This window comes from Anolis sagrei, chromosome 5 (genome assembly GCF_037176765.1).
Source record: "Anolis sagrei isolate rAnoSag1 chromosome 5, rAnoSag1.mat, whole genome shotgun sequence".
Taxonomy (NCBI): domain Eukaryota; kingdom Metazoa; phylum Chordata; class Lepidosauria; order Squamata; family Dactyloidae; genus Anolis; species Anolis sagrei.
Window position 1 is genome coordinate 5,556,966 of NC_090025.1, and position 18,246 is coordinate 5,575,211.

The 18,246-nt window shown below is 45.3% G+C and overlaps 1 protein-coding gene across 1 annotated transcript in view; it reads right to left on the reverse strand.

The window, feature by feature from the left end:
* The window catches only part of FBXO41 (F-box protein 41), a 116,839-nt gene that overhangs the window by 49,610 nt on the left and 48,983 nt on the right, over positions 1-18,246 (reverse strand). The window contains exon 2 of the mRNA XM_067468533.1: positions 16,146-17,156. Coding sequence (XP_067324634.1) covers positions 16,146-16,885 — 740 coding nt within the window. The 5' untranslated portion in view covers positions 16,886-17,156. The remainder of the gene's footprint in view (positions 1-16,145; positions 17,157-18,246) is intronic.

The following is an 18,246-nucleotide window of genomic DNA, read 5'->3' on the forward strand; positions in this document are numbered from 1 at the left end:
GTTCCATTCTGAGGGGGAGCCTTAGCATTGAATAGTTGTGTTGTTAAAGTGCGAACCATGGAACCCTGCGCAGACAGTCGGCCAATGCGATTTAAGCAACGTGCAGCTATTGAATTCTTGGCAGCAGAAGGTGTCACCCCAAGGGAAATCCATCAGAGAATGCAAGCTGTTTATGGTGATTGTGTTGATGTGCGTACTGTGCATCGTTGGGCGAGGAAGTTTAAAGATGTTGCGGTGGGAACATCTGACTTGTATGACAAAAAAAGAATCATAGAATCATAGAATCAAAGAGTTGGAAGAGACCTCATGGGCCATCCAGTCCAACCCCCTGCCAAGAAGCAGGAATATTGCATCCAAATCACCCCTGACAAATGGCCATCCAGCCTCTGCTTAAAAGCTTCCAAAGAAGGAGCCTCCACCACACTCCGGGGCAGAGAGTTCCACTGCTGAACGGCTCTCACAGTCAGGAAGTTCTTCCTAATGTTCACAGTTGGACGTCCTGTGACAGCAACCACCGAGTTTCACAAGCAAAAGTTTGACAGATTGATTCAAGACGATTGTCGTATCAGAGAGAAATTTCAAGCAAGTTAAAGTGCACATTCTAAGGATTATTTCTGTCTTTGATTTATTAAAATATTCCCATCCAAACCCAAGTAATGAAGGTGGAGGCATTACTTTTCATTCAACCCTTGTATCTTACTTCCATTTCTGCTGAAACCCAAGTTCATTTCAAATTTAGATCCTGTCCCGTGAGGTCTAGTCTTTGCTGTCCATCAATTTGGTGCCATTGTGCAAATTTGAAAAGCACACAAGTTTATAAGTCATTTATAATATTGCAGAACCATTGAATCAACATAGATTGATACAAATGTTGACTCCTGAGTTGGCGTTTGGTTCAACGAGTCTACTCTACTTGGTCCTAGGACTAATAGAATTTGGGCTATTGCTGGACGAGAGTTAATGACTGGAATCCTGTTAAACTTAAACTCTTTATTAAAAGGAATCAGAGAACGGAGTGGGATTTAAGGCAACAATAGAATGCACTATAAGCTTGCAATACAGATCAATAACAATTAATAATAAGGGAATGTTGCAAATGCAAAGGAGGCTTCCGAGAGAGAAGATTTATAGCGCAAACATGTACAGCTGTAATCTAGCATCTCAGAGTAAAGTCAAAGGAGAACATTAAACAGCAAGAGTGCCAAAACGCAAGCTAAAGAACCTCCCCGTGGAATTTAAATCCTATGTAAAGAACAGATTTGCACTACTAAACCTAATTGACGGTGAACATAAAGGACTCTGGATGGGAGCCAGGGACATTGTCAGGGAAGAAGGCGAGAAGGGACTGTTTCTGTAGAGACGAAAGAAAGAACGGAAAGCCACGTTGGACAATTGCCAAGACTCTTCAAGCGACCAAGGAGGAGAGGGCAAAGTTGACAAATAGTATCTCAGAATTGTAGACTTCTAGAACTGGACGAGACCCCAAAGACCATGTTCCAGCTGTATTCTGTCCTGATGTTTTGCCTGCATCTGTGGCCAATGGCATCTTCATCGGTTCTGTAGACAGTGAAGCAAGTGGACTGTATATACAAGGGTTGAATGAAAAGTAATGCCTCCACCTTCGTAACTCCTCAACAGATGGCAGTACTCGTGTGCGACAGGTACTGGCTTGTTCAGTAGACTCTCCTCTACAGTTCCAGTTTGGATGAGACCCCAAAGACAGGGCGGCTGTGAGTTATCTGGCTCTAGGACCATGTTCCAGCTGTATTCTCTCCTGACGTTTTGCCTGCATCTGTGGCTAATGGCATCTTCATCGGTTCTGTAGGGTGAAGCAAGTGGAGTGTATATACGAAGGTTGAATGAAAAGGAATGCCTCCACCTTTGTAACTCCTCAACAGATGTGCTATGTGGCAGGTAATGGCTTGTTCAGTAGACTGTCCTCTACAGTTCCATTTTGGATGAGACCCCAAAGACAGGGCGGCTGTGAGTTATCTGGCTCTAGGACCATGTTCCAGCTGTATTCTCTCCTGACGTTTTGCCTGCATCTGTGGCTAATGGCATCTTCATCGGTTCTGTAGACAGTGAAGTAAGTGGAGTGTATATATGAGGGTTGAATGAAAAGTAATGCCTCCACCTTCGTAACCCCTCAACAGATGGCAATACTGGTATGTGGCAGGTACTGGCTTGTTCAGTAGACTCTCCTGTACAGTTCCATTTTGGATGAGACCCCAAAGGCGGAGTGGCTGTGAGTTATCTAGCTCTAGGACCATGTACCAGCTGTATTCTCTCCTGATGTTTTGCCTGCATCTGTGGCTAATGGCATCTTCATCGGTTCTGTAGACAGTGAAGCAAGTGGACTGTATATACAAGGGTTGAATGAAAAGTAATGCCTCCACCTTCGTAACTCCTCAACAGATGGCAGTACTGGTATGCGGCAGGTACTGGCTTGTTCAGTAGACTCTCCTCTATAGTTCCATTTTGGTGGGAAGCCTTAGCATTGAATGGTTGTGTTGTTAAACTGCAAAGTATGGAACCCAGCACAGACGGTTGCTCAATGCATCTTAAGCAACGTGTAGTCATTGAATTCTTGACAGCAGAAGGTGTCACCTCAACATCTTTAAACTTACTCGCCCGATGAACACAACCACCATAAACAGCTTGCATTCTCTGATTAATCTCCTTTGTGGTGACACCTTCTGCTGTCAAGAATTCAATGACTACACGTTGCTTAAGTTGCATTGAGTTATGAAGGTGGAGGCATTACTTTTCATTCAACCATCGTATGTCCAAAATACCGCAATTAATATGTATGCCCAGGTTATGGATGCCCACAGCTCATGGAGTGACTTCGTTCATAGAGTTGCCAACAACTAGTTCCTTAAAAACCCAAAATCCAACTCCTATTGATGTCCTGAAAATCAAAAGGAAAAAAAAACAGCTCTGCATAAACTTGTTTGCATGAGCGGTTAAGTAATTCCTTGCAAAATAAGTTAACTTTATTCTTCTTCTCTGTCCAAGATCTTCCTAAACCAATCTGACGTTTTGAGGACAAATGCAGTTTTCCGGTGTTTTGCTATACAAATTCTAACAGTCACCAGAAGGGCAGATTAATGCTAGGTCAACTATTTGCATATCTCCGTTTACATATTCCATTCTTCCTTTGATTCTGAAGGTAACGAATAAACCTGTAAAATTTGGATGCCTGCCATAGATGCAGGCGAAACGTCAGGAGAGAATGCTACTAGAACATGGCCATGTAGCCAGAAAAACATACAACAACCTAGTGATTCCAGCAATACAATACAAACCTGTAAAGTGCAATATTAGAAAAAAAAGATTCCAGACTTCTCTGATTTCTGGGTATGATCCTGTGCTGGTACGGCTGTACCAAAAGCTCAAACTTCCTTTTCTTTCTTTGAGTGTTTGCATGTATTCCAAAGTTCCATGCATTTTGCAAAAAGGTGGCTTCCCTTGGTTTGCAATCATAGGGCCAATGACCCATCAATTATCATTATGTTCTTTAGTTCCGCCCCTTTTTCTGGGTTAAGGAGGGGAAAAGGGGACCTCTAGTTCAGTTCACACAGAGAAGCCTTTCGTACAGGATGTGAATCAGTTCCACCTGTAGAAAGCTTTGTCTTTTACAGCTTTGCTGGGGGACCCAGTCCCACAGCTCTACAGAGAACTACAGCATAGCCTTTGCCTGAGAAATACAGCTCCAGTGTTTTACAGCCAACCTTCGCTGGGAATTGAAAACCTTCTTTCCTCTTGGAAATCTACCAAAGACTTTGCCTGGTAAGGTTTACTTGGGTCACCCATAACACAGATTGGAACCGGGTGTAGGGCCCACGCCAGCAAAGTAAATAGATTGCCCAGGGAGGGGTCAAGGATTTCCCTTGTAGAAGGAAGAAACAGTTTATGAAGAAAGTTGCCTATCTCTTGTGGCTTGTTCAGTAGACTTTCCTCTACAGTTCCATTTTGGCAAGAAGCCTTAGCATTGAACGGTTGTATTGTTAAAGTGCAAAGTATGGAACCCTGCGCGGACGGTCGGTCAATGCGACTTAAGCAACGTCCAGTCACTGAATTCTTGACAGCAGAAGGTGTCACCCCAAAGGAAATTCATCAGAGAATGCAAGCTGTTTATGGTGATTGTGTTGATGTGAGTACTGTGTGTCATTGGGCGAGTAAGTTTAAAGATGTTGAGGCGGGAATATCTGATTTGCATGACAAACAAGGAGTTGGACGTCCTGTGACAGCAAACACCGAGTTTCGCAAGCAAAAGGTTGACATGTATTGTCAAAGGCTTTCATGGTCGGAATCACTGAGTTGTTGTAGGTTTTTTTCAGGCTACATGGCCATGTTCTAGAGGCATTCTCTCCTGACGTTTTGCCTGCATCTATGGCAAGCATCCTCAGAGGTAGTGAGGTCTGTTGGAACTAGGAAAATGGGTTTATATATCTGTGTAATGACCAGGGTTGGACAAAGAACTCTTGTCTGTTGGAGCTAGCAAAACAGACAGAGAGGAAACAATCAAGGACATCTAATAACCTCTCAACAAAAGATTGCCCCAGGCACTGCCAGGCCATCAAATGCTAATCAAGGTGGTCAGTTGAAACATTCACACCTAGCTTCTTCCAATACAACAGCCAGCAGAGTGATCTTGTCTGCTGTGGTCTCATCTTGTTGTGTTTCAAATAATAATAATAATAATAATAATAATAATAATAATCCATTCCCAAGTCCCTCTGAGGAGATAGGACAGAATATAAATAAAGTATTATTATTATTATTATTATTATTCACATAAAACATGGGCAACACAAGGAGAACTGTGTAATAAATAATAATAATGATGATGATGTTAATAATAATAATAATAATAATAATAATAATAGGAATCTCTAAGTCCTCCAGAACAATTCTATGGCAGCAGACATTGATCAATGGCCTGTGCTGGAAGACCTAGACATTCCTAAAGAAGTGTTCCCTCAAATTTAAAAAAGTGCAATTTTCTTTCTTTGTGATTTATTATATTCTTGGGTCGTTGTGCCCTTATCCCTAGTGAATGCGGAGGGATAACAGTAATAGGATTAGCTTAATCCAGGTCAAAGATGACGAGGAAAGTGAGGCAGAATGAAAGTGAGCAACTATCTGGAACTAGAGGTGCATCTACATCGTAGAATTAACACAGTTTGACACCACTGTAGATGCTGGGGCTCAATGCTACAGAATCACAGGAGTTGTCTTAGTATTGTGCAATCATAGATGCATTGGTCTGTATTGGTGGCCCAATACTGTGTATTGTATATGTATGTGTTTTATATTTTTAATTGGAATATTGTTGTTTTTAAATGTTGTAAACCGCAATGAGTCGCCGTTTTAGGCTGAGATATTTGCGGTATACAAGCGTACTAAATAAATAATAAAAAAAAAATAGAGTTGGAAGGGTCATCCAGTCCAACCCAATACTGCTATCCAGGAACCTACAACAACCCACCAGGAGCATGAAACAAGATGAAGGAGATTAATAGGGACCCTATGTGACTATTTGTTAGGAGTGCTTTCATTGTGCATTTCTGCATAGCAGTGGGGTGGACTAACTGGCCTCTGGGGGTCCCTTCCAATTCTGCGAATGTGTGTCAAGTTCTATCAGGGGAAGTTATGTTCTTAAAACCCTCCTTAGGTTGTGCAAATTCATCTCCTTATTGCTGGTCGCTTGCTGGTCGCTTTACTGCCTATTACAGGGAAAACTAGCTGATCCCCAACCCATCTAAAACACAGACATGTGCCTTTCACCTTAAGGACAGACAAGCATCCCGAGCTCTGAGGATTACCTGGGAAGGAATCCCACTGGAGCATTGCAGCGCACCCAAATACCTGGGAGTCACTCTGGACTGTGCTCTGACCTACAAGAAGCACTGCCTGAACATCAAGCAAAAAGTGGGTGCTAGAAACAATGTCATACGAAAGCTGACTGGCACAACCTGGGGATCACAACCAGACACAGTGAAGACATCTGCCCTTGCGCTGTGCTACTCTGCTGCTGAGTATGCATGCCCAGTGTGGAACACATCTTACCACGCTAAAACAGTAGATGTGGCTCTTAATGAGACATGCGCCATCATCACGGGGTGTCTGTGTCCTACACCACTGGAGAAATTACACTGCTTAGCCGGTATTGTACCACCTGACATCCGCCGGGAAGTAGCAGCCAATAGTGAAAGGACCAAGGCAGAGACACCTCCAGCTCATTCCCTGTTTGGGTATCAGCCAGCACGTAAACGACTTAAATCTAGGAATAGTTTTTTAAGATCTACAGAGACACTCGCTGGAACACCTCAGCAAGCGAGAGTCCAAAAGTGGCAGGCTCAAACCCAGAACCTCAATCAATGGCTGATGCCAAATGAGAGACACACAGAAAACTGGGCGACTTGGAAGGTGCTGAACAGACTGCGTTCTGGCACCACGAGATGCAGAGCCAACCTCAAGAAATGGGACCACAAAGTGGAATCCATGACATGCGAGTGTGGAGAAGAGCAAACCACTGACCACCTGCTGCAATGCACCCTGAGCCCTGCCACACGCACAATGGAGGACCTTCTTGCGGCAACACCAGAGGCACTCCAAGTGGCCAGATACTGGTCAAAGGACATTTAATCAATCACCAAACTCACAAATTTTGAATTTTGTCTGTTTGTTTGCTTTGTTTCTGTTAGAAATGTAACATAATTGACTGGTTGCCCTGACACGACAAATAAATAAATAAATCTCCTTATTCATGTTACCTCCGTCCTTCTCTCCTCCTTAATGCTTCCCAAGGAGTCAAGGCAGCTTCCAGGGTTTTCTCGAAAGGTCAGGGTGTCTTTGGCACGGAATCTGGGTCAGATGCATTGCAGGCAGGTCAGCAAGAAGCCAAGACCGGAGGGGTTTATGGAGAGGACGGTCTCCTGGTGCGACAGCTCCAGTTCACCAGGGAAGCGGTAAAAAGGCAATCTTTTGCACTGAAATATCCTCCGGAGCCACAGAAAGAATTGGACTCCGTCTCCATCTTGGATGGAGACCCTTCTTTTGTCCTCAATTGATTTCGATCCACTCTCATTGCTGCACCTTTCTGCATGCCAAGAGATGTCCGGAAAAAATTGCAATTTCCAGGCAGCTCAAACCACAGCTTTTAACTTAAGATAACAAAGCTGGAACCACAAAGAAACAGAATACTCTCAGGTTTCTAATGTAAGACTTTTGGGCTCGGTGAAATCTCTACAAAGTCAGACTGCTCTGGGTTTTAGTTCAAACTTTAAACAAGTCACATAATTTATTGTGTGTTTATGGCTTACGGTGTCCCTAAGGTGTCCAATTCTGGGCACCACAATTCAAGAGAGATATTGACAAGCTGGAATGTGTCCAGAGGAGGGCGACTAAAATGATCAGGGGTCTGGAGAACAAGCCCTATGAGGAGCGGCTTAGGGAACTGGGCATGTTTAGCCTGAAGAAGAGAAGGCTGAGAGGAGATATGATAGCCATGTATAAATATGTGAGAGGAAGCCACAGGGAGGAGGGAGCAAGCTTGTTTTCTGCTTCCTTGGAGACTAGGACGCAATGGAACAATGGCTTCAAACTACAAGAGAGGAGATTCCATCTGAACATGAGGAAGAACTTCCTGACTGTGAGAGCCGTTCAGCAGTGGAACTCTCTGTCAGGGGTGATTTGAATGCAATATTCCTGCTTCTTGGCAGGGGGTTGGACTGGATGGCCCATGAGGTCTCTTCCAACTCTTTGATTCTATGATTCTATGATTCTATGATTCTAAGGTTTCTTGCCAAGACTACTTCAGAGGGAGGTTGACTTGGGCTCCTTCTACACTGCTATGTAATCCAGATTATCAAAGCAGACAGTCCACATTATCTGATTTTAACTGGATTATGTGAGTCTACACTGCCATACAATCCAGTTTAAAGTACATAATCTGTGCTTTAATTCTGTGCCATCATGCCTGGGGGCTACAACTCTCAGTGAAAGAGGCATGGACGTGACATCTTTCCCCCAGGGGATTGCTTCTTGCCATTCTTTAGGAGAACTGGAACTCCCAAGGACCAAAACACTGTAGATAACTCAAAATAGGTTTTATTGTTCACAAAGAGTTATCCCTTTAAGGCAATAAGCTGGAAGTTTCAAAGGGGAAAGGAAAATATACATTACAGTCTCTGGTTCTCTTGGGTCCAAGGAGTTTTGCAGCTGAGAAGCTTTTCCAGGTCCCTCTTTCTCAATGGCTGTGAATATCGGAATAATCACAACCCCAATTCCAATGGCCTATATTCGAAGGGACAAAGCCTTTCTCTGGTGCCAAAGAACTGGTTTGTAGGCGCTTGAGTCTTCTCAACGTCGTCCAGGTTGATCTGAACATGAAGCATAAGTCTCAAGGGTAAGAACCTCAGAATTGGTGCTGAGAGGTAACTTAATCAAGGGCTTTTAGAGCCAAGTCTCTCTCTCATGTTCATCTGATAGAAAGTTTGATGGTGGAATGGAAAAGGAAACACTGTCCTGCTCTCTAGAAAGAGGTGGGGTCAAACAATTGAGCAGGAGGAGCAATCCAACTGGTGCAAACAACATTGACTGACAGCTATAAATAACCAATCAATCCAACTATACATTTACAGGGTAAAAAGGCAAAATCAGGCATGATACAAGAGTTCAAATTCTGCAACTTACAGTTCTACATATAGATGGCGCCACTCGCGCCGTCACAATTCCATGATTCTAAGAAGGGGAAAAGTTCCTAATAATAAAGGACAAAAAAAACAAACCCCTAAAGGGAGCATCCTTTCTTTCCCCCAAAAACCCATCTCCAGGTGAATATCGGTACAGTGCTCGCTATAGTATTCCCCATGTTACCTGCACAGAAAATTGCTAGATCCTCACAGCAGGAATTTAATTGAGAACAAAGTACAGATTCTCCTCTCCATGCAAACGGGCACATTAAATAAAAACCAGGGAGGAAGGAATTGCCAGAGGAATATGCTTTTAAGCAGCGGCTGCCGCTGTGCTCTTTCATATTCATGTTCCTCATTGCTGCCCCCCAGGTTTGCTCTTCCCTGAACTTCTGCAGGCATCGCAAGCAGCTCTAAGGTTGGAAGAGACCCCAGGGATCAGCCAAGTGAACCCTCCTCAGCCAGGCAGGAAGACATAATCTAAGCTCTCCCAACAGATGGCTGTCCAGTCTCTGCTTAAAAGCCTCCAAAGAAGGAAACTCCACCAGATGCCCAGGCAAAAGCATTTTCTACTGTCAAACATCTCTTATAATAACAACAACAACAACAACAACAACAAGAACAATTGTTCTAGCAGCCCAAGAACAAGCCATTAGAACAAATGCTATGAAAGCCAGAATTGAAAAGTCAATGACAGATTCCAAGGAAGTGAATGAAACAATAGATCACATGTATATGTGTATATGTGTTTTTGCATACATATATCTGCGTGGTTCTATTCGAAAGCCTTTGACTGTGTGGATCATAATAAATGGTGGCATGGGCAGACAAAGCCCCCTTGTCTCTCTCCTGAGGAATCTGTACAAGGACTAAGTAGCAACAGTCAGAACTGACCACGGAACAACAGATGGGTTCGGCGTACGGCAGGGTTGTATACTCTCACCCAACCTATTCAACTTGTATGCAGAACACATCATGCGATGTGCGGGGCTTGACGGATGCAAGGATGGGGTGAAAATTGCTGGAAGAAACATAAAAACCTTAAATATGCAGATGACACCACTCTGATGGCCGAAAGCAAGGAGGAGCTGAGGAGCCTTCTAATCAAGGTGAAAGAAGAAAGCGCAAAAACTGGGTTGCAGTTAAACATAAAAATACACCAAGATTATGGCAACAAGAATGATTGACAACTGGGAAATAGAGGGAGAAAACGTGGAAGCAGAGACAGGGTTTGTATTTCTAGGTGCAAAGATTACTGCAGATGCCAACAGTAACCAGGGAATCAGGTGACACTTCCTTCTTGGGAGGAGAGCAATGACCAATCCCGATAAAATAGTAAAGAGTAGAGGCATCACATTGGCAACAAAGATCTGCATAGTTAAAGCAATGGTATTCCCCGTAAACACCTACGGATGTGAGAGCTGGACCTTAGGGAAGGCTGAGCGAAGGAAGAGAGATGCTTTTGAGCTGTGGTGTTGGAGGAAAGTGCTGAGAGTGCCTTGGACTGCAAGAAGATCCAACCAGTCCATCCTCCAGGAAATAAAGCCCGACTGCTCATTGGAGGGAAGGATATCAGAGGGCGAGATGAAGTCCTTTGGCCACATCATGAAAAGAAAGGAAAGCTTAGAGAAGACAATTATGGTGGGGAAAATGGAAGGAAAAAGGAAGAGAGGCCGACCAAGGGCAAGATGGATGGATGGCATCCTTGAAGTGATTGGTTTGACCTTGAAGGAGCTGGGGGTGGTGATGGCCGATAGGGAGCTCTGACGTGGGCTAGTCCATGAGGTCACAAAGAGTTGGAAACGACTGAACGAATGAACAACCACAATCTGTGTGGTTTTGCACATTCATAATAATTTTTTTTTCTTTTTAAGTCCCTTCCACTGTGTTATTCAGTGATTTTATGAGTGATGGTCACTCGTTGGCCTGATAGGTGTCTTGTGTCCAAATTTGGTGTCAATTCTCCCAGTTTTTGAGTTATGTTAATCCCACAAACGAACATTACATTTTTATTTATATAGATATATGTGTGTGTGTGTGGTTTTGCACATGCATTGTAATGCATTTTTTGTTTTTTGGCTTTCTAAGTCCCTTCCACTGTGTTCTTCAGTGTATTTATGAGTGATGGTCACTCATTGGCCTGGTAGGTGTCTTGTGTCCAAATTTGGTGTCAATTCGTCCAGTGGTTTTTGAGTTATGTTAATCCCACAAATAAACATTACATTTTTCTATATATACTAGCCGTCCCCTGCCACGCATTGCTGTGGCCCACATGGGGGTTCTGTGTGGGAGGTTTGGTCGAATTCTATCATTGGTGGGGTTCAGAATGCTCTCTGATTGTAGGTGAACTACAAATCCCAGCAACTACAGCTCCCAAATGTCAAGATTCTATTTTCCCCAAACTCAACCAGTGTTCAGATTTGGGCATATTGAGTATTCATGTAGAGTTTGTTCCAGATTCATCATTGTTTGAGTCCACAGTGATCTTTGCATGTAGGTGAACTACAACTCCAAAACCAAAGGACACTGCCCACCAAACCCTTCCAGTATTTTCTGTTGGTCATGGGAGAACAGTGTGCAAAGTTTGGTTCAATTCCATCGTTGGTGGGGTTCAGAATGCTCTTTGACTGTAAGTGAACTATAAATCCCAACAACTACAACTCACAAATGACAAAATCAATTTTTTTGAGTGAAGGACATACATTGGGTTGTTAGGTGTCTTGTGTCCAAATTTGGTGTCCCTTCGTACCGTGGCTTTTGAGTTCTGTTAATCCCACAAACGAACATTACATTTTTATTTATATAGACTAGCCATCCCCTGCCACACATTGCTGTGGCCCAGTCTGTGTATATGTGATTTGTGTATGTATATATGTGTGTGTATATGTATATCTATGTGGTTTTGCACATGCATTGTAATGCAATTTTTGGTTTTTTTTGGCTTTTAAAGTCTTTTCTGCAGTGTTTTTATGAGTGATGGTCACTTGTTGGCCTAATAGGTGTATTGTGTCCAAATTTGGTGTCAATTGGGAGTGATCCGGGACTCATCGTTGAGTCTGGAGCCCCAGGTTTCAGCGGTGGTCAGGGGAGCTTTTGCACAATTAAAAATTGTGCGCCAGCTGCGCCCGTACCTTGGGAAGTCTGACTTGGCCACGGTGGTCCACGCTTTGGTTACATCCCATTTAGATTACTGCAACGCTCTCTACGTGGGGTTGCCTCTGAAGACTGCCTGGAAGCTTCAATCAGTCAAACGAGCGGCAGCCAGAATACTAACACGAGCGGGGTACAGGGAGCATACCACTCCTCTGTTGCACCAGCTCCACTGGCTGCCAATTAGCTTCTAAGCACAATTCAAAGTGCTGGTCTTAACCTATAAAGCCCTAAATAACCCTGGCCCAGTTTACCTGTCCGAACGTATTCTCCCCTATGAACCATCTAGATTGTTAAGACCGTCTGGAGGGGCCCTGCTCTCGGTCCCACCGGCCTCACAGGCGCGTCTGGTGGGGACGAGGGACAGAGCCTTCTCGGTGGTGGCCCCTCGGCTCTGGAACTCTCTCCCACTGGAGATCAAAACTGCCCCTTCTATCTTGACGTTCAGAAAACAGGTGAAAACTTGGCTCTGGAAATTGGCATTCGACGAGTGAGTCAATATTTTGTGATATGGATGGATGATGACTAACAACTATTTTATTGTGACGACTGACCTTTGTAATCGTATGACTCTATTTTGCTATTTTAATGTTTTAGTTTAATATGTAATATGATGTTTTAATGACTGTTTGTGATATTATTGTTGCAAACCGGCCTGAGTCTCTTGATAGAGGTGAGAAGACCGGTATACAAAACTGCTAAATAAATAAATAAATAAATAAATAAACAAATTCACCCAGTGGTTTTTGAGTTATGTTAATCCCACAAACGAACATTACAGTTTTTATCTATCCATCTATCCATCCATCCATCCATGCCTAATATTTTATCCAACAACAAGACTCACGTTGCTTAAAAATTGGGCAGCCGTACCACAACAACCTGAAATGTATCAGAGCAATGGATTCAAATTGCAGGAAACAGATTCCACCTGAATATTAGGAAGAATCTCCTGATGGTAAAATCTGTTTGACAGTGGAATATGCGGATTCCTGGGAGTGCAGTGGAGTTCCTTTCTCAGAATGTGTTTAAGAATCTGGATGGCCATCTGTTGGGAGGCCTTTGGTTGTGACACAATGGGGTTGTTGTACAGGGTGGACTCGTGGTCTCTTCCAACTCTATGGGGCTATGATCTGTATTTTCTCGTGTGTGTTTGGCAAGAGGCATGGCATTTCTGTTTTGTTTTGTGCCACAGCTTAATTACTCAGTTGGCAGCCTGGAAATGAAGCCCATTGTAGGATGACAAAGGATAACAAAGCCTTCATAAAGAAGGGGGTGGGCGTGCAAGGAGGCAGCCGACGTAATCTGCTCTGATTTCAGCAAAATGCCACATGGAAGGCAACTTGGAAAATTAATGTAAGCCTCTGGGCTTTGGCGCAGTCTGTTGCAAAAGGCAAAAGAAATTGGCTGGCAGACCATAAACAAATGGGCTGAGAGGATGAAGTGGGGGATCGTGATGGAATGATATGAGGGGAGGAAAGGAATACGAAGGACTGTCCGCTCTTGTTTAGCATCTGTTTCCAGAGGATGCCGGAAAGGGGGAAGATGTCAGGTTGTTTCAATCCAAGGATCGCAGTGGAAAGGGAGGCATCCGGAAGACAAGGCAAATAATGTGGATGCATTCAAAGAGACAAGGAGTATCCTATATGCCTATATATCAGGCAAAAAATATACCTTTAAAGCTCTGGCATAGAGACTGAGAACTGGGAAGCCCTGGCCCTTGAGCGCTCCAGCTGGAGGTCAGCTGTGACCAGCAGTGCTGCAGAATTTGAAGAGGCACGAATGGAGGGTGAAAGAAAAAAATGTGCCAGGAGGAAGGCGTGTCAAGGCAACCCCAACCGGGACTGCCTTCCACCTGGAAACTGATGCCTTCACTGCGAGAGAAGATGCAGATCAAGAATAGGGCTCCACAGTCATCTATGGACCCACCAGAACACTGATCCTGGAAGACTTATTTAGCATCTGTTTCCAGAGGATGCCGGAAAGGGGGAAGATGTCAGGTTGTTTCAATCCAAGGAGCGCAGTGGAATGGGAGGCATCCGGAAGACAAGACCCTTGAGCGCTCCAGCTGGAGGTCAGCTGTGACCAGCAGTGCTGCAGAATTTGAAGAGGCACAGATGGAGGGTGAAAGAGAGAAATGTGTCAGGAGGAAGGTGCGTCAAGCCAACCCCAACCGGGACTGCCTTCCACCTGGAAACCAATGCCCTCAATGTGGGAGAAGATGCAGATCAAGAATAGGTCTCCACAGTCATCTACGGACCCACCAGAACACTGATCCTGGAAGACTGTCCTACTCGGCCAATGAGGGATCGCCTAAGTAAGTATCAGGCATTTGCAAACTTCAGCCCTCAAGGTATTTTGGACTTCAACTCCCACAATCCCTAAGAGCCTACCCTTTGCCACTGTTTCTCAATACTTGAAAACAACCCACTGATCTAGATCACTGCTTCTTAAGCTGTGAGTCCCGATCCTAAATGGGGTCCTCAGACAAAGGTTTTGGAATGCCATCTAGACCAGTGGTTCTCAACCTGTGGGTCCCCAGGTGTTTTGGCCTACAACTCCCAGAAATCCCAGTCTGTTTACTAGCTGTTAGGATTTCTGGGAGTTGAAGGCCAAAACATCTGGGGACCCACAGGTTGAGAACCCCTGATCTAGACTTTTACACAAATCTATTAGCAACAAAGTGCAGTGTTTGCAGAAAATGCTTCAGCTGTACTCCACAAAAAAAAAAAAAAGGAAAATCAGCCTGTTTAGCAAGACTTCCAAATGCAGATTTGTTACCAATAAATATATCTTATTCAGGCATGGGCAAACTTGGGCCCTCCAGGTGTTTTGGACTGCAACTCCCACAATTCCTAACAGCCGGTAGGCTGTTAGGAATTGTGGGAGTTGTAGTCCAAAACACCCGGAGGGCCCAAGTTTGCCCATTTTGCAGCAACCTTCTTCTTCTTTTTTGCAATCTGTTGGCTCCTTGGAGAACTAAAATGCAATTTATTTCATAAAGATCAAGTCGACAGAACATATTGTGTTGGCCTTGCATCACCCATTTTAGTGCAAACATTAAGACACAAGCAAAAAGTGGGCGCTGGAAACAATATCATATGAAAGCTGACTGGCACAACCTGGGGATCACAACCAGACACAGTGAAGACATCTGCCCTTGCGCTTTGCCACTCTGCTGCTGAGTACGCATGCCCAGTGTGGAACACATCTCACCACACTAAAACAGTGGATGTGGCTCTTAATGAGACATGCCACATTATCACAGGGTGTCTGCGCCCCACACCACTGGAGAAATTACACTGCTTAGCCGGTATTGCACCACCTGACATCCGCTGGGAAGTAGCAGCCAATAGTGAAAGGACCAAGGCAGAGACATCTCCAGCTCATCCCCTGTTTGGGTATCAGCCAGCTTAAAGGAGCCCCCGGTGGCGCAGTGGGTTAAACCCCTGTGCTGGCAGGACTGAAGACCGACAGGTCACAGGTTCAAATCCAGGGAGAGGCGGATGAGCTCCCTCTATCAGCTCCAGCTTCTCATGTGGGGACATGAGAGAAGCCTCCCACAAGGATGATAAAACATCAAATTCTCTTGGCGTCCCCTGGGTAACATCCTTGCAGACGGCCAATTCTCTCACACCAGAAGTGAAAAAACAACTTAAATCAAGAAATAGTTTTCTAAGATCTATAGAGACACTCTCTGGGACACCTCAGCAAGCGAGAGTCCAAAAGCGGCAGGCTCAAACCCAGAATCTCAACCAATGGCTGATACCAAGTGAGAGAGTCCCCCCTGGGCACACAGAAAACTGGGTGACTTGGAAGGCACTGAACAGACTGTGCTCTGGCACCACGAGATGCAGAGCCAACTTTAAGAAATGGGGCTACAAAGTGGAATCCATGACATGCAAGTGTGGAGAAGAGCAAACTACAACCCACCTGCTGCAATGCAACCCTGAGCCCAGCGACATGCACAATGGAGGACCTTCTTATCGTAACACCAGAGGCACTCCAAGTGGCCAGCTATTGGTCAAAGGACATTTAATCAACTACCATGCTTGCAACCTTTGTGTTTTGTTTGTTTGTTAGAAATGCGGTACAACTGTTTGGCATGCTCCTGACACAATAAAAAAATAAATAAACAAGGACACAAATCGTGTTCAATCCAGGAAGCATTGCAGAATATCATGCCACAGTACACTTCCAAAGTGTTTCCATGTGACCATGTACCACCTTTGGCGTTAAGTGATCCATGCCCCCAATTCCCAGCCCTGAAAGTGACCCGACCGATGGACTTACTGTTGCTTGCGGGTGAGCTCCTGCTCCTTCTGCACCAGATCTTGCTTGAGGGAGGCCAGCATCTCCACGCTGACATCCACCTGCCGAGACAGCTCCACGGCTCGATCCTCCAGCTCCTGCTTCTCCCGGCTCAACCGGAGGCTCTCCTGCTTGGCCTTCTCCAGCTCTGAGGTCTTCCGGTCCAGTTCCACCTGGAGGCGTCCCACTTGGGAAGCGATCTTCTGCTCCACTTCTTCGGTCAGTTTCTCCAGGCGTTTGTCCACCTCCAGTTTCTCAAAGGCCCGGATCTTGAGGCGGGTCAGGCCTTCTTCATAAGCTGCGTCCACGGCGGCTACGGCAGCGGCCGCGGCGGCTGGCGGGGTGGTGGCCGAGGTCATGGCCTTGCGGGTGAAGATCTCGGTGAGTGGGATCTCGATCTCGTGGACGTAGCGAGAGGCCACGGGCGAGGAGGACGAGGACTCCAGCTCGTCGGTGGTGATGAGGTCGCAGGTGAAACGCTGCTCCTTGCCCTGGAAGGAGGTGCTCTCGAAGATGTCCCGGCGGGTGGCGGGTGTCAGGAGGGTGGTATCTGACGGCAGGGGGAAGACGGTGGCATCGCAGATGCTGTTGGTTTTGGAGAGGACATAGAGGGTCTCATAGGTGTGGTTGTATTCCAGGTGGGCACGTAGGGAGGACAGGCTCCGGAAACGTTTGTGTTCCCCGCAGCGCGGACAGCGATACGGCAGGTCCAAGGAGGCCATCCCTCAGCCACTCCACCCACCGCGCAGCAGCCCTCCTCCTCCACAAGCAACCAGCTGCCGGGCCCCTCTCATGGTGCGGGTGGTGTGGGGCGGCGAGCGGTGGAGGAGACGGAGGGCGAGGGGCACGGCAGGAGGGCAGGCTGGCTCCAGAAGGGCATTGCTGGGCTTAGGCGCAGACGGGCAAAGTTGTGGGGGTGCACGATGGCAGCCGCCGACCCAGAGGGACCACAACAACAGGAGGCCTGGTTAGCATCAGGTTTGATGGGTGACCCTGAAAGAGAGAAGCAAGGTCAGCAGTGGCTTAATATCCAGGTCCTCCCAAAACCACCCTTGGATCACTTTGGCTAGATTCAGCACCTTGGAGAGCTCAGATGGCAGGTCCTATTTAATTGGGAGAGGCTCAAAGGACTCAGGCACCTGGACCCAAAAGGAGAGGCTCTCCACAATCTAGGGAAAAGCACAGGAGAGGGAAAAAAATCTATTCACATTTAAGGAAACGCTGCAATTTCTCTTATTTCCTTGTACAGAACCTCCCATAGACTGCTATACTGTGGAGTTGGTGCTAGATGGCTTGGCTCTCTCAATGCTAAACACAGTATAACCAAATAAAAGAATATAGGATAGTGTCCCAAAGCTATGGTGCTCCCAACTAGGCTTGGGTAACCACGGAAAAATTTGGTTCTAAACTCATTTTGTTTTTAGGGGGCCCTTGCGTTTCGTTTTTTTAATAATTCCAAAATTTTCCTTTTAAAAATTTCGAAATATACGAAATTTCGTATAATTACGAATCGATTCGTTAATGGCGGACGCGATTGCGCAATATGCTAAAAAAACCTCCAAATGGGACTGTGGGAACTTCTGAAGCTTCCCTCTCCCTCTGTTGTTGACTGTTGGTGTGATAAAACAAACAACAACTATAAAACTTGCACCAGACATGCAAAAATAATTACGAAATAATTACGAAATAATTACGAAATAAATTGAAAAAATTGTTTTGAATCTAATTTATTAAGATTATTAAGATCATCTGGAGAGGCCCTGCTCTCGGTCCCACCGGCCTCGCAAGCGCGCCTGGTGGGGACGAGGGACAGGGCCTTCTCGGTGGTGGCCCCGCGACTCTGGAACTCTCTCCCTCTGGAGGCCAGAACCGCCCCATCCATCCTAACATTTAGGAAATGGGTGAAGACGTGGCTGTGGAGTCAGGCCTTCGATGAATGAGACAACACCATAGGACCCTGGATGGAAGTTGATGTAGATCCATCTTAATAGGACGATTGACCACTGTAGTTTTATATATAGTTTTTTTAAGTTGTTTTTGTAATTGTGATATATGATATTTTAATGAGTGTATATGTTTTTTA